General features: G+C 45.4%; 1 protein-coding gene across 1 annotated transcript in view; it reads right to left on the bottom strand.

The window, feature by feature from the left end:
- LOC8043091 (glucoside xylosyltransferase 1-like) overlaps positions 1 to 25469 on the bottom strand; it is a 74463-nt gene extending 48994 nt beyond the window's left edge. Inside the window, exons 1-5 of the mRNA XM_029989695.4 lie at positions 25297 to 25469; positions 25025 to 25172; positions 23379 to 23510; positions 21579 to 21771; positions 20314 to 20630 (exon numbers count right to left, since the gene is read on the bottom strand). Of these exons, the coding sequence (XP_029845555.2) occupies positions 20314 to 20630; positions 21579 to 21771; positions 23379 to 23510; positions 25025 to 25172; positions 25297 to 25469 (963 nt within the window). The remainder of the gene's footprint in view (positions 1 to 20313; positions 20631 to 21578; positions 21772 to 23378; positions 23511 to 25024; positions 25173 to 25296) is intronic.
- Positions 25470 to 26227: the final 758 nt, after the last annotated feature.

The following is a 26227-nucleotide window of genomic DNA, read 5'->3' as shown; positions in this document are numbered from 1 at the left end:
TTAAGTAAAAACAACACTGTATATTAGGTACTTTAAAAATAAATACATAATCGAATACATATATGACAAACTACCGGCATATACCTTCGTTATTCATCACAACTAGTCACAAGCTCTGCACAACAAAGTATTTTTATACAATTTTTCACGACACTGATTGTTTCTTATAGTATTTCATAGACAATTTGTAATGATTGGCGACCGGGCAGTTTTTCATGACTTGAGAACATATCTTCCAATAGTCCTGATCCCCACACGTTCTGCGCCTCGGAAGACTTCGTAGAAGGTTGAGCACTTTTGTGTAGTTCGTTCCACACTGCAGCAGAATCGTTCAATCTAAAAAATAAAAGCGGAGAAAAACACCATGAACGGTTATAGGGTCTATTCACGTGCTGAGTCATCGCCCACAAACATGACCACCAAACGATAAAGCAAAACTTTGATTCGCGAGAGTTGTGAAAAATGAAAGACAAAGCAAACTCGCCAATGGGATAACTGCGTTTGCCTTCGGTGGCCATACTTCTGTGTTGTGACTCGGCATCAAAAGGCAGTCTGACGTCATATAAATACTTGTAACCTCCTTGCCTACTAGCCCCGAGAACGAACGCAAGCGTCGCTGTTGTTCGAGGCGTTCGAGATCGTTTCATAGGTCACAAGGAAAGGGTACAGAGAGTTTAATCGCAAAAAGATTACAATCGCACGAATAAAAATATAAAAAATGGCGCTAAACATAAAGCAAAAAGTTACGGTGAAGTTATCAGCAGCCAATCACCAACCGTCCGCAACGTGAGTACTAAAGGTGTCGCGAACCAGCCGACGTTCGAGTTCGGCCAGGTTCGAGCTTCTCGAACCTTTCCCGCAAATTCCGACAACGTTCGTACTTGGGCACACGTATGCCCAAGTATGCATGCGCCCACTCAAACACGCACGAATTAGGCACTCATACGCATGCGCGAACACAGATACGCGGATGCACGCGCAGGCACGGATGCAAATTCACGTACACACGCACAAGCACACCCGCGCACACGTACGCACGAATTACACACGCACGTGCACGCGCGCACTCGCACAGGCACGCGCACTTATGAGCAGGCAAACGCCCACGCGTGCAAACACGCACGCACATGCACGTATAACACGCACACAGATACGCGGGTATATATACTCACGCGTAGGCAGGAAAACAGGCATGTGCATGGGGGGCACGCACATAAGCATCCTCGCTCATGCACGCGCACACGCAAGCAGACACAGACGCGCAATTACGAACGCAAGCGCGAGCACGCACATAATAGAAAAACTAGACGAAACGTCACAAGGTGCATCGATGAAACGAACGCCGGCTATTTCCGATGGAACGATTTATCCTTGAAAAAGTGCAGCTTCGAAGAAACGAGCTGTCTAAAACGTCGTCTGACGAACTGACTGCATGGCACCGCGTATATTCGGAATGTATAGTACATAAAACAGCGGTCACTAAAACAGGCACACAAAAAGCATCAAAGACGGCTCTGAAAAAGCATAACTGTTTCCAGTGCTTCGTGAGAAATCGTCGGACCCCAGTTGCCGAAACAAATCTTGCATTCACAGAAATACACATACAACAGAGAGGGATTCTAACCACGGTCATCTCACCATAAAAATAAACTACGCATTGCCAAATGCTCAGCCTCCGCCCAAATGTAGCCTAGCGACAGAGACTAATGTATTTTCGCGGCGAGAAAAACATGCTTCGGATTTCTTTCGAACGCACTCTAAAGAAATGTATATTATATCTACGATCAAAATTCGCGCCCCTTTTAGAGGAAGAAATGTAGTACTTACCGTTCCAGAAGGAGCGTCGTTCTTGTGCCTGTACGATCGCTTTGACCACGCACAGTCAGCAACGGCGGTAACAAGCGGATAGCCTTCAGCATCGATCTCACCAGATTCCTTCGCGCGTCTCGCTTCTTCCACTACGGCCTGTTGCATGGCTTCCCAAGCGGCATCTTCAACACCCCGAGTCAATTCGTTCTTGCGGCGCTACGACACGATGACTCAACCTCACCTGAAACCTCACCATCCGTAGTTTCAGCAGAGGGTCGCTTACGTGCAAACTCTATTTGCGACTTCGAGACCTTTCGCTTGCCATATTTATACCCCTATTGAAAATTCCATCAAGGTACGTAATTTGGGACACTGACTGCCAGTCAGCAGCCCTGGTGGAACGTGCCCTGATGGTCCATCAGACGACGTCTGACTGCCACTGATGGAATGTCCCAAATTACGTATGTGGTGGTCTTTGATGGAACGTATTGTGGTGGTCTTTGATGGAACGTATTGTGCTGGTCTTTGATGGAACGTATTGTGGTGGTCTTTGATGGAACGTATTTGATGGAAGGTGTGATTGTGATCACTGCTGAGCTGATAGGATAGGCTAACCAGATTGCAGCGTTGCCAGACAAGCTATTACATACTTTCGACTGCCATAGGATCACTGCAAGTTAACTTCAAGGAGAACAGCCAATAAAATGACAAGTAAAATGCAAAATCAAACCTGTTGTATCTTTATTAGGTCACAGAAAACGCCTGCCTTGAGCGATGCTTGATCTGAAAAGGTAAAACAAACAGCACAGTTAGAATAAATTAAGTTAAAGCAAGAGGTAACTGCAATGGTGGAACTGACAAATGGTGATTTGGAGCTCTTGTAGCAGGCAAAAACTGGTTTTGGGGCAGACATTCTCACTTTTGGAGCAAACATTTTACCAATGTTATTGCGTCCTTTCCAATGCAGAAATTCAAAAATGCTATAACAACTTGGAACCTAATGCCGGTGCTGAGGGTTTCTCAGCAATGGTGACAGCTGCTCATATTGAATTCGAACAAGGGAATAAGTGTGTACCAGTCCTTATTTCTTGTTTTTTCTTTCACTTTTGAAATTTGCGTTTTTTAGGCAACAGGGACATCCTTCACAAAAGGGCTCACGTGCACCCAAAGCATGTTTCAGAGAAACGCCCTCGATGTCTTAACCTTTCGGGACGACCGTATACTTTAATTCACAAAACGTATGCGACTCAGCTGAAGCTAGAGAGCAAGCATGCATGCTACGACAGGCAGCCCTGGCTTCCACGGATGAACACGAGCAGCAGACATATCTGAACTACGCTCGCGGATGCTTTTTGTCTGCGCTCTTCATGAAACAATAATAATGAGCTGCGATATAGCGGTAATGCCAATAGCCCATCTGTAAAAAAATTTGCCCTTTTTTATGGAGAAATTCTCTGGCACCTATGCTGCCGGAAAGGTCTTCCGTAATTCTAATAAGGGAAAAATCCTCTTAAACACGTACACAATCCGTAAATAAAAGGACATTCCGCAAAACAGATTACGGGAAGTGCTCTACTATCCGTAACGCTATTCAAGAGCTGTCCGTAAAACAACGGACTGGAATACGCATTCCGTAAAACCTATTACGGAAATCACTCTAGTATCCGTAAAAGTGCTTAAAAGTTGTCGGTAAAAGGGCAAACAGAGCAGGCTTTCCGTAACTTATATTACGGAAAGCACTCTTGAGTATCCGTAATCCTATGTGGAGCACAAGTTTGTCTGCTTCTTGCACAGGGGTTACGGTGATGTCAGAAGGCCAAGCTCTTATTGTCTGATTGAACAAAAAAAATAGGGGGTAGACCTCATGGTGTCTAGCATTGTGGTCTACCCACTATATCCTTCCAATCAAAGCCAATGAGAGCTCGTCACCGTTCTGACATCACCGTAATGTCTGTGCAAGAAGCAGACGACTTGCTTTCCGCATAGGGCGGTGTCGATAGAAAGGTGGGCTGTAAAATGAGCTAGAAGAATTAATGCCTTCATCTAGCAAGCTGAACTTATCAAAGGTTTTCTTTTTGTGACACAGATTCCCATGAAAACTTTTAAGGTGCAACTCCAGTCTGTGAAAAATAGAACTACATTATTTAAATTTGACAATGGGCACCAATGTATACAATCGAGAGCTGCCACAACCTGTTGTGGAAAGCAGGCAACACAGCTGAGCAATGCATCTGCAGCAAGTTTCCTCAATGTCAGTTGTTTTTTCTTCTGTCAGTTCTGGCATTCAGACCAATGTGCACAATTATAGAAGGTAGTGGGATTACAAAACATTATCTGCAGTCTGAACGACCACCGCAGTCATTGCATTTTTAAACAGCGATATAAAGCACCTTCTTGACAACACCAAACGTCACTCTCACTCATCTGCGTCGGCACTCATGCTTGAAAATAAAGAGAATGCTGTTTTCACATTCCACAGAGACGGAGCTGTGCCTTTACATGTCACAATGGTGTTCACTGCTAAAATAGACCTTTGGTAAGAATATGAGCTCAATGCTTGTAGGTGCAGATTTCTCCAGTTCATTTAACAGGCAGTCGCTTAGTGATGATGCCCTATACATAAAATAATGTTCATTATGACGCGGATACAACCAGGTTTTCTATAAAAAAAAGTTACAGAATTTTGAAATGGAAAAGGATCTCTTTAAACGAATATTGAGTACTCTTTCCTATGCTGCTTGCAGCAATCATGCAATGTCACCTGAATAATTGATGAGAAAATAAGAAAAGTACCTTCGAACACTTTATTTGGGTCCTTGAAGAGCCAAAGTAGAGCCCCCCGTGGTGTTTGGCCTTTGTTTTCAGATGCTGCATGTAGCATGATGTGCTAAAGAGAAAACAGAGAAAAAATAATTAAATATCTATATCAGATGCAAATTGAGCTTGTGCATAAAACACAGCCCCCCTCAGTCCATTTAATTATTAGCCATGAATCTTATACAAAAGTCAAATGGACATTGCCTCTAATTGTTCATCCTGTGACCCGATATCTAAAACCAATGTTTGACTTGAGGGTCTTGTTCTCCTGTTCCTTAGTCAAAACCGATACACTTCAAGCCTAAATTTGTTCGAAACTTAGAAAAAAATGCAAGGCCGGAATTGCAATAGTGATTTGGTTTATAATGTGAAGCATTTCTTGAGAACTGATGAACCAACCGGAAAACTCGATTCAGTTTGAGTAATGCTTTATTTCTAAGGTTCATGAGATGTTGCAAAAGAGTCTATGTAAAACTGGCTAAGCTCATATCCCAGACTTTCATAAGTTTGGGCAGCCACTCAAAATCTCCCATTAGAACGAAGGGCTAGTTGCACTTTCTCGTTGTCGAATCAGGTGGTCAGCCTCGAGTGCTTACAGTGTGTGAACATAGAAACTTGATTTTCTCTTTAGATATCCCTGAAGGTTTTCACAGAACTGAGCGGGTGAAAGAGTGCATGTGTACTAAAACTGCTATCAAAAACTGGGGACTAAGCAGTAGCTTAGTCCATAGTCCCCAATCTTACAATTTGGGAGCTCCATCCTACCCACGTTTGAGCACACCTGTGCACACGCTTTTGAGTTGAGCGAGTGGTAAAAATTTACAGAGTATTTATATATGGCATGCAAGTCTGTTTGCAAGCTCCACACTTAGTGCACCTGATTACCCCCAAAATGTGATCTAGCCATTCCCTTTACCCCAAGTGCCTACCACTCAAGGAGCTTGCTTGGCCACCTCGTCAGCACATTCTGGCTGCGCATTTCTTTTGTTGCCCGTTGAAAGGCAGACCCTTCTTCATAATTTTCTCTGAGAGACTGTTCCGATGTGTGCGAACGATGCATTTTGGTGTACCTGCATGCCATATACTCCAATTTACAAGTTGGATTTGGAGCTGACAAAAGCATAGAGTCAGACGCACGATTTTAAAAAGCTTTCTCTCTGCGTGAGCGCTCATACGAACCAAGCTGTCATCATGTGCCTCTGCTGTTGCCTGTGCTAGAGTCAAATCGGTCACACAAACCATAAAACAGACCAACTGACTGGTGAAAAGTGACAAAAATGTTCGCCCACAAATGCTGTCGAATTTAAAGTGAAAATAGGTCAAGCCGAGACGAGCAACCCATTAAAAAAAAGGTACCATGAAACTTTCATTACACCAGTTATTTTATATCTACAAGAAATAAATATGTGAAGCCAACCGCATAAAATTAATTTATAGAGACCATATCGGATCTGCACAGATGAGGAAAAAGCCAATCTTGTGGAAGGCCTTCTTAATAACTGTGGCCTTTGATCTAGTGAAGCTGTACAAGTTAGGATAGAATAAATGCTAGACACAGATTTTTCTCCATACATTGTGGACAAAGAGGCATCCGACTATGACTGTGGAGGGGAGGGGGACACAGGCAGCAGCTGCATCTTTCTTCTGCGTGCACCTCGACCAAGTCGTATTAATTTGGGTTGTGGGGACCTGTACCTGCATGTCTTGGCACAGAAGTCCACCGAGCACAGCGATTTCTGTGCCAAGACATGAAGGCCACAGGACATTTTTCAAAGAATTGGGCAGCTAGCAGGACTAGTGGGCAGCGAAACCACTGCCACCCACTGTGAGAAAAACCCTGGTTAGATGTGATCAATATTGTTTAAACAGTTTTCAGAAGGGTGCTGTCAGTCACATCAAGTTTGCTTTTCTCTCAGACCATGCTAGATTTTAAAAACTGAACTATTTACTTGCCAGCAAAAAACATGTGCAGCCAACTTCACAAAATGACTTTTTCAAAGTGACCAATCGTCAAAAACTGCTCCACGTTGTACAATTCCAAATGTAGTTCCTGAAGAAAAAAGACAAACACGAATGACAATCTATACAAATGAGAGTTGCTTAAATCGTAGCTGGCTATAACTATCCAAGGTAATCCTGCAGTACAATGGCCACAGGAGACTGCCAGAAATCAGCTGACTTGTGCTCCAAGAAATTCCTACAAACAAGGCTTAAGAACCATGCAGTTCCCTTTACTGAAAGGTTACCTTATAATGTGTTAGAATATACAAGAAAACAGATTTCAAATCTTAGAGCAAAACCTTGTAGGCATCGACATAAACTAAGCGAAAAAATTATGCGATTAGAGGACCCTTACAATATTTGTCGCCTTGGGCAAGATACTTTATATAAAAAGACTACCTAATTAAGCTAGTTAAGAAAAACGTAGCCTATATTGGTTACTCCTAAGAGGTAATTCCATTATCTTACTTTACTTCTTTTATTAAACAAATAAACAAGGAAAACTAGGAACCGGCTATGCTCAGGTTTTTTGCACAAAGTGCCTGTATCAGTGTTATTACATCTTGTACTGAAGCAGCAGTTGCTTTTCTAAATTTTCATCCAAAAGTTTTACATTACTGAAGGCAAGCACATCCATTTCCATCGCTGAACAAGCTTTCAACTGGCACACTCGGTGGAATGGCTTGCATGCACAAGGATTTGTTCCTGGTTAAAACCGCAACAATATACAAAGCCATTGCCTCCGAGGTTACCTTTCTCCACCACGGCTCCTCACTGTAAGCACAACTTTTGGAGGGAGTTGAGAAAAAATATTCTCCTTGTTTATCTGTTGTCAGTGTTTTCTCTGCATTGCCAGCTGCGCTTTGTCATTGGCACTTGTCATCCATAATTTGAAGTGCATAATCTTTTTGGTCATTGTCTATCCATGACAATCTAGAGATAAGGTATGCATCACATCATGCTCCTCAATGTAACTGTAATTAGAAAATTAACTCCAAAAGAACATTGCTACTTTTTTATTCAGTAAAAATAATGTGATACAGAACTTACTTCCCACAAACTTAGCGTGTGACAGTTAGTGTTACCAAGAAAACAATTGTTACATCAATATGTTGCTTGCAACGTGTCACTACTTAATACTACCTGCGATTCAAACGTGGCAAGTTCATCGGCTACAAAAAGCCAGCAGCAGGTGACCTAGTATGTTTGAATTTAGCTATACAGTAAAACCTCGTTATAACAAAATAGGATATAACAAACTAATGGATATAACAAAGCAATCGTAATTCCCCTTGCTTGCTAATTGTGAAGAAATGGACATTGGCTATAACAAACTAATGGTTATAACGAAATAATTACGACCACTCCCTCAACTTTGTTATAACGAGGTTTTACTGTAGTAACTAGATTCAAATGAATTTAGCATATTAGGTTTGAATCTAGCTATAGTGAATAGTAGCACCAGTTGGGGTCAAAACAATGTTACATGCGACGGACACTACTACAAAACTTGTCGGAAGTGACACCAGCTGGATCAGCGTTGTCTCCCTCTCAGAGTCGTGCTCGATCTGTAATAACTCACTTTTTACTTACCATGAAAATACACCAGCGAAGTTGACTCCGTAACTCGACTTGTTCAAATAGTTAAATCATAAAACGTTGCTCGACATTTCGTATCTTCTGAAAAACAAGACATACACAAGACTGTCAGAATGCCAGTTAAAGCAAGTGAGAGTAGCTTAAACCGCAGTTGGCACTGGACATGCAAAGTAACCCTGCAGTCCAAGCATGGCTGTAGGAGGCTGCAAGAGATCAGCCAACTTGTGCCCTGAAAAACCTCTACAAAACAAGAATAAACCATGCAGTTCCATTTTGATGTTAACTCATAATCTGCTAAAATATGCATTAGAAAAAGGCTTGATACATGTTCAATCTGGGGCTTTAGGGGCAACATGTTAGATGTGGCTGATATTGCTACAACAGTTGTCGAAAAAGCGACATCAGCTACATCAGCGTTGCCTCCCCCTCAGGGACATGCTCATTCTGTAAGAACTCAGGCTGGAGACTTACCATAAAAAAAATACAAAAGCGAAGTTGACTCCGTAATTCAACTGGTTCAAATGGTTAAATCGTCAAACATAGCTCGACGTCTTGAGGTGCACACTGTATTTTCTGAAAAACAAGACACAAGATTGTCAGACTGTCAATTTAATCAGGTTAGAGCAGCTTAAATAGCAGTTGGCACTGGACATGCTAAGTAATCATGCAGTGCAAGCATGGCTGCAGGTGGCTGGCAGACCGGCCGACTTGTGCTTTGAAAAACCTCTATAAAACAAAAAGAAAGAACCATGAGGCTTCACTTAGTTCAAAGCTTAAAAGTTACTATTTAAAGGGGGGTGCAACGATTTCCGGACTTCGGTCAAAAATTTGTGGAGGTTGCTCTCCGACATTTCTGAAGTAAAGAACAGGAAACCGATTTTGCCTGCGCGTCCTAGTTGTTGCGTAAAAAAAAAGACAGCTATTGGCATTTCGGGCACCCCTCAACTCACTCCCAGTCTTCAGGGTCACACCTGGTCGCACTCCTAGTGACGTCATTCGGAGTGCCGTGTAGGTTCCCGTGTGCTATCTCGGAGAACGCTTCCTCTCCCTCTCTCTGCTGACATTAGCGGGCGTTATGCTGCAGCTTGGAGCCAAGCGAGGGCACGTAATCTTCTAGCCGTAGTTCCTTCGGCTGCCACTTGCGGCTGCAGGTGGGGGAAAAAGCTTGGCTTTTGTTTTGCGATTATGCAGCGGAATCGCAACATTCTTAATGAAGGAGATGTTTTCTGTATCCTCCGGGACGTGATAAACAACATAAAAATGACGAGATGCAAATTCTCTTAATCATAAAATCGTTGCACCCCCCCCCTCTAATAATAATACATTTAAATATCAAACGAATAATTATTTTGTGCGAGAGCAAGGGGCAAAAAAGTTGCAAGGAGATAATTTGTAAAGTGGCAGGATGCCGGTTGCAGTAATTAAACAGACGCAGACTCCTAATAACACGGGATATGAATACCATATCATGTCGCCCACATCTGCCTTTACACTGTAGCACTCGCACTGCGTGCATGCATCACCGGTTCACAGCAGCATACCGCAGCAAATCATGTATTGGCTCTGGGGGCTCAAACATTTTACAGATCAACCATCTGTGATTACAATTACAGGATGCCTTCCCGTTTTAAATAAACGAGTTGAAATAAGTTTTATTTGCATACAGTTCCCAGACTTCTGTGTGGGCTTTTGTGAGTCGTTTCAGTTGCTTTTTTACGATGGTGTGTCCTGGAGCATTCTCAGATTGAAAATTCGTACAACTGCCGAACCGTCCTATCCGATGAAAGTATAAACAAAATATGACATCATTCGCTTCGATATTTGAAAGTTCTGAATACTCACAAAGCCCTTTGTTACGCTTCTCAAAAGATTGGCATCAGTCACATTAGAGTTGTCTTCCCCTTAGGTACATGCTAGATGCCTAGGAATTCAAATTTGCACTTACCATAAAAAAACATACAGGTTCAAGGGATTTCTGTGGAGACTTCATTTGAAGCCCTTCAGCATCGCTAAAATCTTGAGCTGGGCCGTCGTTCGCTTCACTGCTCCCATTCTCTTCAAGCCCTTCTCCAGGTTGATTTGGAAGATTGGTCTAGGAGGATATATTGCATCATCTAACATTAATGCCATGCCTGCTTCAAGCATACTCAGCCTGGTGAAGGTGAAGCCATTTATTTTCTACTATCAAGTCAGACTATGGTAGTGTTGGAACATGTTAAACCTGAATGACTGCTGAACAAGCACACATTCTATAGACCGACACCCTGTTTATAAGCAAGCCCGCGTTGGCCAGACCAGGTGTGAGCACTGTGCGTGCGCAAAAACCAAATTCGCGTAAAGTGAAGCGTCTGCGCTGTGCCGCTGACAGTGCCACCGCAGCTGTGCGACGTCAGTGCTGCGTGCTGGTCTATACAAGATAACCATGCTTCCCTGCCTTGAAAGTTACAGCCTAATGACAACCAGTGTTCCCACGTTATCAATTCATTATAAATATGCAGCAGCGTAATTCTTTGTAAAATTAGTACAGCTCAAATGTTTGTGCGAGTTGTGAAAAAGGGCGCTACGGCACAATAAATGATAGGGTAATCTAGATTATGTCATTCTATGACACATCCTGTGGACTTGACGCACTTCAAGATTTTCTCACATTTGCATAAACTCGAGAGTGGCCAAGGCTTCCATTGAATAGGTAAATTCAACACGTAAAAAGCTCCAAACAAGACGCATACCGCCTTCAAGAATGGCATAGGCTCTTTAAACATTGGCCAATGCTCAGTGACAAGGAAGCAATTGTCGTTGAAGACGTCTCCTGAAAAAAATATGAGCTTGCATCTCAGACAATTTGAAACTGCAGGAACGGTGGCTATGTTCCTTACAAACAGTCTGACTGAGGAGCCAAGATTAATGCACACAATTTTGCAGTCCGTGGAACAGTGGTATTACGTGCCCTCCTGAGTGGCGCCGTGCAAGTATTGAGCGGAGGTATATTGCTTTAATATACACATAGAATATTATGATCATAAAAATGAATATCAATACGATGATCTTAGACCATCTGGTTGGGGGGAATCAGCGTACAATGACACAAGTGCATTCTGTGAAATGAGAAATTCATCGGCTGCATTATGACTGCTAACCAACCAGTGAACGTGAAGTACGCAGTGGTGATACAGCAATGGGGAATCAGTTCATCGAACGACGTTTCCTCGACAGATCGTTTCATCGACAGCTCGAATTAACCTTCGTTTTTTTTTTTTTTTTTTTTTTTTTCGGGGGGGGGGGTTGGGGGGTAAGCTGCATGAGACTGTCGCCGCGAAGCGACCTGTACGGGTCGGTTAGGTGGGTTAACATTTTTGTAACGAGCAGCCGCAGACTGTCGCCGCGAAGTGGTGTGAACGCAGGCGGGGGTGTGGGTTTACGCGCACTTCAGTGATACACGAGTGGCGGAACGTCACTGCAGCATGAAATTCGCGTAACGAGTGTCGATGAAACGTTCGTGTCGACGAAACGTGTCCATAAAAAGTTGTCCACGAAACGTACTGCCGCGAAACGAATTTCGACGAAACGATATGGACCCCTCGGCGAAATGAGAAGGCTACAGGAAGCGCGAACAACGATGCGAAACTCGTAAAGCGCACTCACGCACTCAGACGATGGGTTGTCACGTGTTTTACTGCAACTCTTGCGAGCCAGCACGCGCGAATAGCCTCCCAATCGCTACAAACGACGAACCGCGCGTCCCAGCGAGCTCACGACATGACACAAGGTTCAAACGAGCACCCGACTTGAGCTTTCAACTCTGAGAAGAACGTCAAACACGAAGTGAGATAGCAGCGACAGTCATTGAACCCGAAAGTTTCAAGCGACGCAAATCCGTGGTTTCGTTTCTTTCGAGGAAAGAAGTGTCAAAAATACGAACGTATATATGACAGTCCCCAATCAATGTTAATAAAAAGAGCAGAACAAACTCACCGTTTTGATAACAACAAGGAAAGCTCGCACAAAAACCACCAAGCACCTCTACCCCTCGACAAAACAAGCGCGGCAGTAACGGCCGTAACGGCAGCAAGACGACCGAGCGGAGATGGGTAGATGAAGAGATAGCGGCAGTGTGATTATACTAGACAAAAATCTCACCTCGTGCTTTTCAATTGAGCGGTAACTATCGCCACCTCGTTTCGGAACGTTTATCATTAGTTGATTGACAGTGCAATAAATGATTCTTTAAAATGTGAGAACCGTTGTCTATTAGTCTAAACCAAATAAAACAACTTTCAGATTGTCGCAAACAATTTTAGTTGTTTAAAGAATCGTAACTTTAGATTTACGGACAAGTCAATCGTATTTCAGATTACGGATGCTTCTCCGTAGCTTTTAATGAGAAGCTCTACGTTTTTTTACGGAACGTTTTTACCGTGCACACTTGTTAGAAAGATATAAACTTTCTTGCCTAAACCTCTCGGACCGAGTCAAGAGCATTTCAGTATTGCAGCGAGAGGTTCCGACAATGAGTGCATCGCTCTAAAAAGTGCTTCGGCTGCATATGCAGTTAAACCAAGCAATCGTACATCAATCGCCGTACTTCAGTTCTACTCACCTGCCATGCACAGTAGTTTCGCGCCGTAGAATCCTCCTTTCGTTGGAGCGTCTCCGGCCCAGTAGTACACCTTGTCGTCTTCAACTACACCGCTAAAGTGCCTTACATTGTCGGAACTCACAACAGGCTGGGTCTTGTCGAGTAGAAATTCTACTAAAACATAAGACATCGTAGAGCCCGGGCAGGATCGACAGGTTGGAGCAAGCCGGCAAACAAAACGAGTCGAAAGCGATCGTGCATGAAAGCTCGGCGAAGCCTCCATGGGCGAAGCGAAGTGCGAAGTGTCGCGTTCGACGCTTCGGCGGCTTCGGCGGGCTTCTGATCAAGGTTGTCGGTCGGTTGCGTGTCACATCTCTAACGTCAGCGGTTTTATGGGCTCACGTCCCGAAATCGTTTTCTCGTGCATAGATTACTTTTCGTATTCATAGATTTGACGAAATAGTGGTATCCGAACGAACTTTACGTCCTTTGACCGTACTTCTGTCTGCACGTCAAAGCTTTCTGACGTACAGTCAGAGACAATCGATGTACAGTCAGAATCACCACCAGGACATCCTGATGGCATTTCGCGGCGGCCGACTGCCACCAGGAAACCATCAGAAAGCCGACAAGCGGGGTCTGTCTGGAGTTTGTCTGTCGGTCAGAGTAACTTGTTGGACAGTCAGACATGCTTGACGTACAGTCAGGCACAGTCAGCGGTCCACTAGAAAACATTGACTGCCAAACAGCGTTACATTGATGGATTTTTCCTTCGGGACCTCTTTGGACCCATAGCTCCGAGAACGGCCTTTCTAGTTATGAAAACACGCACAGCTATCCGCCTGACACCACCCCGAGAAACAAAACCACTCTATCTGGACGGGTCTTGCCGTCTCTGGACCACCACAAGCGCGTTACTGAAGAGCGCATGCGCGCGGAGTAATACAAAATCAGAGCAGCGTGCGTAGCGAAATGGTGGCGCCCTCACGCGGCGCTCGTCGAACTAGTCTTGACCGTCCAAACGAGGAAAACAAGCCACAACACCTTGGTTCAGTTTTTTCGATGTAGTTAAAGAACGGATGTACTTACAGCTATAATTTTAATATAATTGAATTCCGTGCTAAATTCCGCAGATATCCCACAAGACACATTTGTAGTTCAAAATTCACAGGTTTTTAAAAACGCGTTCTAACGTAAACATGTCAAAACAGCCGATTCCGACCGATTTCACGATTTAATATAAAATATAATAAATGTTTTTATGAAAAATATGCTCTGAGGGATAGTTGGACGAAGAATCAATCTTTTTATATCAAAAAAGTTTGAAAAGATTCGGAGTAACGGTTATTAAATGAGAATTTTCGTAAAATGGCAGAAAATCGTGTGTATTCTCTATGGTGCTTGGAGGAGCGCTCCCTCTTAAGCGTATGTGTGTTCCACCCTCTGTAAAGACATTCTTTTTCAAACTACACACCAATACTTTGCCCGTGAAAGCGTGGCTTAAAGAAAGAGGCATAGATCTGCCATGGTCGACAGACTGTCTTTTATGCAGACAACCAGAAACAATCGAACATGTGTTCATTTTTTGCTGGGACGCAGTTTTTTTCTTTTTTTTTTTTGGACGTGCTTCAGTGCACTTTGAAAAAGCAATTGAGCATTTCCCCTTCAGGCATCCGTTTCTTGAACGTGACTAACGATGGCTGTGTCCCATACGATATGTTTTTTTTCTTTTGGGACTCTGTAGCATATGGCGATCGCGCATGGCAGTCAGGCATGCCGACGTCAATGCGAAAGAAGTGCGCTTTTATTTCTTCAGCCTAATTGAGCAGGTGGAAAGTGTTTTTGCCACCAGCGAGTTCAAGCCAGAGCGGCTCGGCATCTGTAAAGCGCTTCGTGAAATGCGCGCTTTTTAATATGACCTGTAAAAGTCTTGCAATGCATTTTTAATGTTATGTGACTTGTGATACTCACCTTTGCAATAAAGAAAAAAAAAAGAGTTTCGTGGACGAGTGGTTTAAGGCGCTGCTCTGGCGTTACCGACGTCTCGGCGGCAGTGGCTCGAACCCACTAGACGCGCGAAATTCCTTTTTTTTTTTTCTTTTTTTTTTGTACATATTTTTTTGTGCAAGATTGTGCGCTTTGCCGAACTGCATATTTCAATTCCTTCTTTCTTCTTGCTTTTTGTTTTTTATTTATAAGTCGCCGAGAGGCCACATTTCTACCATCTGCTCTGCCGCTTTGCAAGTGTTATTTACCTCCAGCAACAAGCTATATTTTTCTTTCGTGCAGCGTGGAATTAGGAATCGCTCTGATAGTTTGTCCCAAAATTTATGATAGGACGTTAATCGACAATAGTTCTGGCCTGTACAGTTTATTTTGAAATAGCTGTCAAGGGTAAGAACCCCCTCTCGGGGTACTTGCGATGCACCTTCAGGCGAATGGAGTTGTGTGTGAATTCGGCATGCTTGACAGTCCCCATGCTCGAAACTTTTACATTGCGAGGTCTTCGCTTCGGGGACGCCACCTTGGCAGATAGACACTGCGCCTTGTACTTCGCGACAGTACGGGCGCACACTCTGGTGTCGTTACTGACCGTCTCCAGCACTTCACGACCGACTTCTCCGGGAAACGCGTTCTTGTACTCGCGTACGCGTTGGTGATCACCTGCTTGCACTCTTTCAAGGTCTTCGCACAACGAATCTTCGAAAATATCCGAGCAGGAGAGGTACTTGAGCTTGCTGCGTAAAGGGGTGTCCAAACAGGACACTACAAAACCCGCGACTCCGGCAAATCGTGCCGCGCTCTGCCGCGATCCGCTTCCGGCCGTCAGAGGGAAATTTCCCTCCGTCAATTCTTCCCGGGGGGAAACTTCCCTCCGTCAAATCTCCCCCTCGCTTCCTCCACGGCGGCCTTGCTCTGCTTATCACGTGGGTCTGGAGAGCCACTCACACGCTCTGTTGGCCGTCGGTCAATTGCTCAAGGCCTCCGCTCACAATACGGAACCGCATCGGACGCCATCACGACGAAAGTGAATCTCGACAAAGAAAGCAGATTTGAGGCGGGCGAAACGCACCCTTCGACGCAGGAATGTCCCATATCCACCCAAAGCCGGACCTCCTTGGCCTTCGAGCCGAGGCGACGGCGGTACGCGAGGGCGTTGGCGAGGTGAGACAGACGCAGGTGGCGTGTGACGTCAATCTGAAGAGGAGAGCAGTCGTGATCGTAAAAATTTTCACGACTCCTGCAAACATTTTCACGACTCCGACAGACCGTAAAAATAGAAGCGTCCGCTTCAATTTTCACGATTTGTCGGAGTCGCGGGTTTTGTAGTGTCCTGTTTGGACACCCCTTAAGACGCCATATTCTAAAAACCGGGAGGCACTCACTTGATCGAATGACGTTTTAGCGAACGCCCACGTTTCATCGAATGACACTTTAGCGAATAGTCGGACGCCGCGAAGCGGCGTTTTCGGGTGGGCCAAATGAGTTCATATTTTTGTAATGAGTTGCCGCAGACTGTCGCCGCGAAGCGGCGTAAAGCGCAGCGCGACGGATGGGTTAACGCGCGCCCCCGTTATTCGCTAAAACGATCATTCGCTCAAATGTCGCCGTTCGCTAAAATGTCATTCGCTCTTGTGATATGGACCCCTAAAAACCAGCCAATGCCACGCAACCCGAAAACCCGCAGCGGCTGCCGCACGGACGAAAACGAAAACAATTTAAAGTAGTTTACATTATCTTTTCCTTTTTATTAAAAAATTGTGTTCCGTCGAAATCATAACGCCACTATCAGATACTAGCTCCAAGGTGGCACATTTTTTGACTTTTTTAAAAATGTTTTTGCAGGGGACGCACTATTTTATGGGGTGAACGTAGACACAGTCGGCAATGCAAACAGGTGCGCTAGCTTTGACTGCGTTGCACGCTATGTATGAAACGGAGTATAGTCTTGAATAAGCTGCTGCACCTTCACTGACTCCCAGAGACGCACCCCACGACGGTTCTAGAAATGTGTAAAATGCAGACGCAGGATTCGGTTTAGAAGAATACGCACGACAGGAAACTTGTTTTATCTCGTCTAGAACGAATTCTCAAAACCAGTACTCGCAGGTGTAGCTATGTGAAAAGATGCCCACTTCTTAAGGAGCGAACCCAAACAAAAATAAACATAAGTTTTTTTGATTTTTGTTTTTTTTACAATTTTTATTGGGAAAAATTAATGTCGACGAAACTTCCTGCATACTTTTTTTTTCCTTTATTATTTTTTTTTCACAATCATTATTGAAAAAAAATGGTACGGGGCTCCCTTTCTAGAGGTGCATAGGGAAACGGCGGGGCGTGGGTTGCCGGCTGGACGCTGCGAAGCAGCGTTTAGGGGGGGGGGGGGGTAATATGTGTGTAATGAGCAGCAACAGACTGTCGGAGACTGTTGGCGCAGACTTTATCCGACTTGCCTTATAGGCGGATTCCTCAAACTCTGGGCTGGGCTAACCGGAAACTGTTTGCTAGGGCTTTACCCGACTTGCCTTTTAGACTGATTGCTCAAAATCGATTATTATTTTTGCAGGCAAATTTCGAAGATTACAAATTCCGATATACATTTTTTTTTTTGTGTAGCTAAATCTCGCCTTAACTTTTAATTACATTTTGTGAATATCGAGTAGTACCCAGTTTGCTAAACATTGTGCCTCTGGCATCTGTTTTTTTTTCGGTAGGGCAAATGATGCTGACCTGTGACTCCCGTTGAGAAAGGGAAGAGTCAAAGCAGAGTCACACGAATCATTGACTCTCTAAGAAAGTCGTGAAGTGTCAAAGGGAGTCATCAAGGCAGCGAAGAGAGTCATGGAAGCAGCGACTCCCTTTGGACTCCTTTTTTTTTTAAGAGTGTATAATAAAAGTTTTGCAGGTGATACCAGGTTTTTGGCGCATTTATATTTATGTGGGAACGACAGGATTTAGAGAAAAATTACCTTTTGTCGAGCAGGTATTTACGCAACTTGCTATCTTTTTAGACGTCCTCCATTAACGTCATGCCACGCGGTTCTCATGGCCGCCGCTCGCGGCTGCAGGGCGGGAATTATTTTAGTTTTCCCTCGTGATTACGCGGCGGAGTCGCAAAATTTCTAAGGAAGGAGATTTGCTTTCTGTCCTTCGTGACAAAATAAACAATGTCAAAAATAGAAGATTCAAATTCTTTCAACATTGAAATCGTTGCACAGCTGTTTTAACCCAGCGACGCAACTGTCATGAGCGAGCCAGGCCGGTCTGCGCGGCGCACTGCCGCACTCCCTGCCGGCGCATCGGCCGCTTCGGCATCTCTTGCCGCCGAGCAACATGGCGGCGCCTAAAGCATTTATATCGTCGGCGGCCGCAACCTCGGCAGTAGCGAAACGACGCCGTCCACGCCAGTACACCGCAGAAGAACTAAGGGAGCGGAAGGACCACATTAATGCTTTCGAATTCACAACTCATAAGAAGTGCTTAGGCGTCCTCGGAATTTTGTTTATATTCCTCTTCTTTACGGCCTCTCAGTCGTGGCAAGAGCAACTATGATAGAGTTCCCTTGAAATTATGATTGAAGCGAGAGTTGTGTCATTATAAGCGGACGTCGTAAAATGTGACAGCGTGCCAGCTCATAAATAACATTGGGACCGAATCTCATTCGCTAGACACGACATTCAGTTTAACACAAGATGGATTTATGGACTCATTTATATCACAAACTCTAACGCTCGCCTGTAACGCTCGACCGTTACACGTAGATTCCCTATTGAAAATTCCATCAAGGTACGTAATTTGGGACACTGACTGCCAGTCAGCAGCCTTGGTGGAACGTGATGGACCATCAGACGTCATCTGATGGTCCATCAGATGACGTATGACTGCCACTGCCAAGGGATTTTCATCAACAAGGGCAGTATTTATATAAGAGTAAAGCTATACGCACTCGTAAATATCGCCAAATGCCTCGATAAAACAAAATGTTCGAGAAAAAAAAAAGGGGGAAAAAAAAGCAGGACAACCGCGGATTCGAACCCGCGACCACTTGCGTACAAATCGCACACCGTAACCGCTATGCTACGGCACCGTTTTTGAAACTCGATTTCACTAATCGTTTTATACGAGATGCTTCGGCTGCAAATGCAGTTAAGCCGTCAGCATGTTATGCAAAGCACTCGTACATCACTCGCCGTACTCAATTCTACTCACCTGCCATGTAGAGTACTTTCGCGTCGTAGAACGATCCTTTTGTTCGCGCGTCACCGGCCCAGTAGACCTGGTACACCTTGTCGTCTTCAACTACACCGCTAAAGTCCCTTACATCGTCGGAACTCACAACAGGCTGGGTCTCGTCGGGTAGAAATTCTACTAAAACATAAGACATTGTAGAACCCTGGCAGGATCGACAGGTTGGAGCAAGCGGGCAAACAAAAACGAGTCGAGAGCGATCGTTCATGAAAGCTCGGCGAAGCGGCGAAGCCTCTATGGGCGAAGCGAAGTGTCGTTTCGGCGCTTCGGCGGGCTTCTGATCAAGGTTGTCGGTCGGTTGCGTGTCAAATGTCTTACGTCAGCGGTTTTATGGGCTCACGTCCCGAAATCGTTTTCTCGTGCATAGATTACTTTTCGTATTCATAGATTTGACGAAATAGTGGTGTCCGAACGAACTTCACGTCCTTTGACCTTACGTCTGTCTGCACGTCAAAGCTTCTTGACGTACAGTCAGAGACAATCGATGTACAGTCAGAATCGCCACCAAGATATCCTGATGGAATTTCGCGGCGGCCGACTGCCACCAGGAAACCATCAGAAAGCCGACAAGCGGAGTCTGACTGGAGTTTGACTGTCGGTCAGAGTAACTTGTTGGCCAATCAGACATGCTTGACGTACAGTCAGGCACAGTCAGCGGTCCACTAGAAAACATTGACTGCCAAACAGGGTTACATTGATGGATTTTTCCTTCGGGTTATTAAAGTTATATGAAATGCATAGAGACCAATATTAAAACATGAATTCAAGCATAATCCCCACTGGTGGCGAACTTGAGACCACGTTACTTGCAGCCGGATAATATACCGGCTGAGTTGAGCAGAAGAGGCGTCTAGTGAAAACTAAAAGTTTGCTTATAACGTCAATAATTAACACCAGATCAATTATAGTTTACAAAGTCCGGGGGACAAGGAATGTGTTGAGTAATCGGCAGCTGATGGAACACGTCGCTTATTATATTACCGCTGCCTTCCTGGTGATTCGTTTTCGGCGTTACTATCGATTTGCGCCGCAAAAGATGATAATATGCTGAACCTTTTAGGCTGTCACCGAGTATGACATGCACACGATCTGTGTTTCTGCGCTGGCTTCGCACTGATAAGCGTCAACGCCCATTACACACAGAGAGCATGCTCAATCCACACTTCAGCCGTATGACAGCTAAACATATTTCGTGTTATGTTTGTTTTGTCTGTTTTTTTATCTATCTGTTAGTCGGTTTAAAAACAGCATGGTTCGAGTACCTTCCGCATGACCCGGTGGATGGTGGAGAAGGCGGGTGACCTGAACGGGGCGGTGAAGCACTTAAGGTTCCCGTGCAACAAGGCGGGCGTTTCTCCCGAGCACGAATCGTGGAACTTGCAGTTGTCCTGGCGATAGCCCCACCTGCACGTGAATGTGAGCAGCTTGTCCGGGTGGGCGCTGAAGAGGATGTTAATGAAGTCCTGGTCACCTAAGAGGATCCGGCCGGCGTACTCTTTCATCAGGGGAACCAGGCGCGACACCCAGTCAAAGCTGCGCATGCGCGTAAGGTTCATGGGCATAATACCGGAGTTCGCTCCTGTGAAAATAACAAAATCCCGGTTGCTGGCCGTGTCTTGCACCTGCACGCTCTGCTACGCACAGGCCACACAGAACCCCACAAACCACGACGTCATGTGACGAAACAAAATCACGTGACATGATAGTGTCACGTAAGTTAATAAATTACGTCATGATACTACGTTATGTCGCCTGACTGCGTGACGTTTAGCGTAGAAATTGTGCCCCTATATTTAGAGGGAAATGTTTCTCGCTACATTTAGTGAAGAAATTGACACGGGAGTTCGGAGCACGTGGAGCGAAAGATCGCACATGCGGAACCCTGTTATCCTTGGTCCAATCCCCACCCCTGGCCGTTTGAATCACGACGAGCATCTTTTTAGCGTGTGGTCAAGTACCCCTACTCCGCGATGCATGTTCAAGTACCGAGGATAGCAGCCGTACTGCATTGGCTGTATGTTCTATCGACAGCGTAAACAACTGTCGCCGTATCTCAGAGGCAGACCGAACTTACGTTGTCCAAACACGAACGTTTACTTTTTTTTTGCCGCCTCTTTGACATTTTAGCCTCTTCAGAAACATCATTATATGTATATAACTCTGAAAAGCGAAAGCAAAATAGAAGTCACAACATTTTTATTGTTTAAGAAACAAGTAAGTACACTGCCTGGCTTTCTTAAATCGAACAAGCGTTGTATGAATGTATGGAGCGCATACTTCACACATGCTTGTCCGCCGATGATTCAGTCATCATGTCTGCAGCGCACACCGTACCTTCTCCATGAAACATACGCAGTGTGACTTTGGGTTAAGGGCTGTCATCAACAAAAGCTTCTAGAGTGATCGAAAGCACTCGTCTAACGCAAAGCCGAAATTGGCCGCTAATACCCTTTCTGATGTAAGATGAGAACGAGCGGCGGTGTCATGATTGTGCTAACAGTGTCGCGCGGGGTGTGTACATACGTACCGAACGGTGGATGGAAAGGGGTTTTGCTTCGCTGATGGTACCAGTTGGGGCCTACGTCTTCAATTTCGTGACCTAGGGCCGTCAGATGGCTCTCGTTCATCTCCTCGAAGACACTCCAGAGTTCCTCGACAGGGTTCACAAAGAGGGTATCAGCGTCCACGTACAAGACCGCATCCTCGTTCGGTAGCATGTCCTGCAGGTAACGCCGCGCCGAACTTGTCATAAAAAATCACACTGCACGTGTCCTCTCTTTTGGATAACAGAGTCTTTTTTGAAGGGAAGATCCAGGATCTTCCAATAATGGCGTCATGGCCGGGCCTTGCCGTCTAGGCAGTATTGGTTACAGTCGGCAAAAAAAAAGAAAAGAAAAATCCAAGCCATTGACTTTAAGCTATACAGCCTGCAACGCGTCTTCGATTGGCGTGTTTACCGTCCTATCTTACCCAAGCATCAAAAACTAGCAACGCAAAGTCGCGTTGCGGGAGCTGTCGTGTCAGCTTCCCCGGCGTAACTTAAGCCTGCATTACAGAGAGTTCCCAAGTGCCTGATTGGAGTCACGTCGCTTATGGGTGGCGTTTCTATTACGAGCAGCGAGGAGGGACCGAAATCGTTCATCGCCCCCAAACCTCTCCGCCTTTCTCTGTGCCTTCCTTCTCGCCAGGCAAAAATAAAGCGTATGCGCAATTCCTACCAATTTACGCAGGAGGTGTCCGCATTAAATTGCAAACGGTCGCCATGGCCTGAGATGAACCCTCTGCCAGCTGGGAATGCCGGCGAAGAAGGCGAGCGGACGCAAGGATCACTATCGTCGCGACGTCCCATCTCGTGTTCCCATTGGTATCCGTCTGCTGTCTAGCTGTAAAGTGACCTGCAGACGAACAGGCGTCTGCCACATCCAGCTCCAGTGCTCTGCCACCACAAGGATCGCGACAGGCAACAACCAAACACTTCCATGACGACATCAATTGGGATTCGAGGGGCCACTTTCGAGAACGCGGTAAACACGCCAGATGAAAACGCGCTACAGGCGCAAGAATTAAGCCTCCTCTACGACGTGTTACTATGCGTCGGTTGATTGTTGCGAAAATGAAAAGAAAACGCCGTCTAGGCGAAGAAATGAAAAGAAGTGCAGGAGATCTGGTGCGTAATAATCGTGATGCTTAAACTTTGAGATTAGGAAGGCTATTTGAAGACTGGACTCCTGGAACCTGACGCGCCTGTAGATATAAACAAATGTTCCTCTCCGTATTCTGATTATGAGTATGGAGAGTATCCTCAACCCCAAATGTCACGAGGGAGAAAAATCGTTTCATGACATCATACATCAGCAATGACGCAATCATTACGCATGCTTTTGTTGATTTAGCAGCCGGCAGACAGTCGTTTTACCAATGTGACAGAAAAATATACTTTCCTCGGACGCTGGTACAAAGTGCTGCAACATCAGCTGAACATTTATGACGGTTCGGCTTAAAAGTCATGAGGAGAGGGCCAGGTAGTGGACTGCCGTCTTTACTCGGTTTCATGACCGCATGCCAAAGGCACCCGATGCGACATTTCGCCCTTTCACTTAGCTCTAAATTGGGCAGTTCATGTTTCGGGTAAATGCACGCCGCACTGGACATCACCACCATTGGTGTTTCAAAAATAAAAAAGAAACAGTGATCATGATAACGATGATGTCTGATGTTAGAGTGCCTCTGAGCACTATAACCGCAGAAAGAAGAAGCCCGTCCTTGGCGGTACGGTGCATCGGAACTTCGTCACGAGAATGTCCTGGGATACAAAGAAAACACCCACCGGGAGGAAGAGTCGCTGCGTAGCGCAGGGTACGAACAGTTTTTTCCACGTTTCGAAGTCCTTCATCGGGAACATCACCAAGCGCAGGTCGTAGGTGATCCGGTTCAAGGCACTCGCTGGCCACTCCATGATCTGGACGATCAAATTAACGCAATATTACGATGAGTATAGGCCAACGCGCTGTTTACAAAAGAGCCCATGTATTCCCCACACGGAGTGGGACTGCGCGTGCTCAAAAACTATGTTTGTGTAAAATAAAACGAAAACAGTGCGCAAAAAAAGAAAAATTGAGAAAGTACGCGATGTTTACATTGGACAAGCACGGTCTGTGTGCAATAAATAGAAGTTAAGTGTCTGCGCGATTGCCACGTCAGCAGCTGCTGCACCGCAGCTACGGGACGTTAGAGCCGCGTGTTGGTCTACATTCAGACCACGGTAGAAGAAAAAAGGGGTGTCGGAACAAAGCCTGAAAGGGTGCCGAAATTCTACTCGGACTTCGCGTATCTCCCGGCAGAGGCGCTATCGGGTTTGGGCTCTGCGGGCAGGCGCCGTCGCACGCCGCATGCTTTCAAAGCGTTGAGCAAATAAGGATGGCTTCTCGAGCACCCGTCATGCTGCGCCATCTCACGGTGTTTTCCAGAATTGAGAGCAAACCTTCGACGCACCTGTTCTATGGCGAGGCGCCGCCGTTCATACACAACTTTCTTCTTCTACCGTGATGCACACTGTCCACAGTAGACTTATAAACGAACAACGTCCTACACGAGACCTATTTCAGTATTGTGTTTGAGTGAAAGTATTGCAGGTGTTGAATGTCAAAAAAGAAAAAAAAAACAGTTCGTACATTTATTGATTGAAGAAGTAACGCAATGAGCTAGATATGGGAACCGAAACTCTAACTCTGGGTTTCCACTTAACCAGAAAATTATCCGCACATTCTGACCACACGCAAAGGGTGTAACTATACTAGTTACATCTTTTCTCTACAACTCTTTACTGATAACAATGAAGTAAGAGTTCCAAAATTCGTTGATTGCAATTTCTACCAGAAGCACACTCACAAAAATGCTGAAATTTCGCAGTCACAAGTGTCGTTTCTCCACTGAAAATTTACATGTTTAATCTAAGTATCATTTGGGTCTGGTCACGCGTTAGCCTGGTAACTACTCTAGAGTCGGTTTATGGGTAATTTGCAGCGACAAAGGCGCCCGGAGTAATGTTTTGTATTTTTTTCTTTCAACCGCAGATATGTTATTGCAATTCAAAAAGACATGGTGTTTGTTGCCGACATCTTTGTTTCATACATATATATGCTTCGAACATATCTTTAGGCAGCCTTTTGTGACCAATGTATCAGGGCCCTCATGAAAAGAACAAACACGCCCGCGAGAGTAGAGAGTTTAAGGGAACCGTTTGTGCAGATCCGATACGGTACGACGGACCCTCCGGTACGAACTGCGCATGCGCTGCCGCAGGAGACACGCGCATGCGCAGTGCGTACCGAAGGACCCATCGTACTCTATCGGATGTGCAGAAACGGTTTCCTAAAACTCGCTAGTGTCTGCAGATTTTCTTCCCTGAGTTGAATGAGCAGTCGACCGTGGATTGACGGTGCAGAAAACCACACTGGGCGACGCCGTAGTTACCCTGTCTTGAAGACGCTTGATGTTCTCAACATCGGCGTACAGAATCAGCCTCAGTGGAACCCTCGAAAACGCGACGGCTGACTTGAGACTGGCCATGGTGAGTTCCAAGCCGCTCGCACAGGTCACCACCACTATCGTCGGGGATACCCTGCGTTGATGTTAAAGTGCGTACGAGCGTGTTTTTAATAGAGTGGATCCACCGAACTGATGCGGTATTCCCACTTTCTGTACACGGTGATTTACGGGTTTTATTTTCTGGCGGTTGCACCTACCTTTTGTCTGTTGAGCCATCGGCCTGAGGTAGCGCCGTCGGACTTTTGTCATGAGAGCACCTGCATCCCGTACCAGGCACCTCGTTGTACCATAAACTTGCGAGTAGAACCAGACTCCAGAAGAAGAGGAGCGCGGCCAAGGAGCGTCGAAGCCAGAACCGTGCAGCACGCATGTCTCCTTAAGTAACGCAGCGGAACTCAAAACCTCACTTGCTGTCTAAGCTCATTGCATCGTGCGTCATCGAGACACCAGCATCCAGCTCTTGTCTTGTGGAGAAGCTGCAGAAACGAGAAGAAACATAGCCAACAATTTCGCATCATTACATTTTTGTTTATGACGACACGTAAAGGCCTGTTCACACACTTGCAACTTCCTCGGACCGAGTGCCTTGAAACTTCTTAAAATCCTTACGACGAGAGAAGGCACCATCTATCAAGAAGCAGTGGAACACTTGGAAGTGCCGCACATTTCCTAGCTCTTTTGATTATCATCTTTTCTTTCTTGGCTCAAACTTTTGTCAGTTGTATAAACGAAAATTCCTCATAAAATTGTACGCACATCTTACCTCCAAAATACCACAGAAACTTCACTCTAGTGAAGTGAAGTTCCAGGATCACCACATATATTGTCACGAATGGCAAGTGATGAGGCGTAGAATAACTGAGTAAACTGAACTGAACGTTTAGTGGGGCGAACTTGTGCCCAAAAGTAAATAAAAAGAAACAGAAGATAACAACAGAGCGTCGCCAGCGTCGAAGTCGGCGTAAGAGCAGAGTCGAACGCTGGGGCGAAAACTGACTCCGGCTCGGCATGCGGAGCCCCTTATGTACGCGCGTGGGATTCTGGAACTATCGGCGTACACTGTTCGGCGCGTAGAACATTCGGAACGCGATCAGACGAGAATGTTCCCGAACTGACGAGAACGCCAAG

The sequence above is a fragment of the Ixodes scapularis genome, unplaced genomic scaffold (assembly GCF_016920785.2).
Source record: "Ixodes scapularis isolate PalLabHiFi unplaced genomic scaffold, ASM1692078v2 PGA_scaffold12__126_contigs__length_90152505, whole genome shotgun sequence".
NCBI classification, from domain to species: Eukaryota; Metazoa; Arthropoda; class Arachnida; order Ixodida; family Ixodidae; genus Ixodes; species Ixodes scapularis.
Note: the sequence above shows the minus strand (reverse complement) of the source record. Positions and strands in the feature narration are given on the sequence as shown.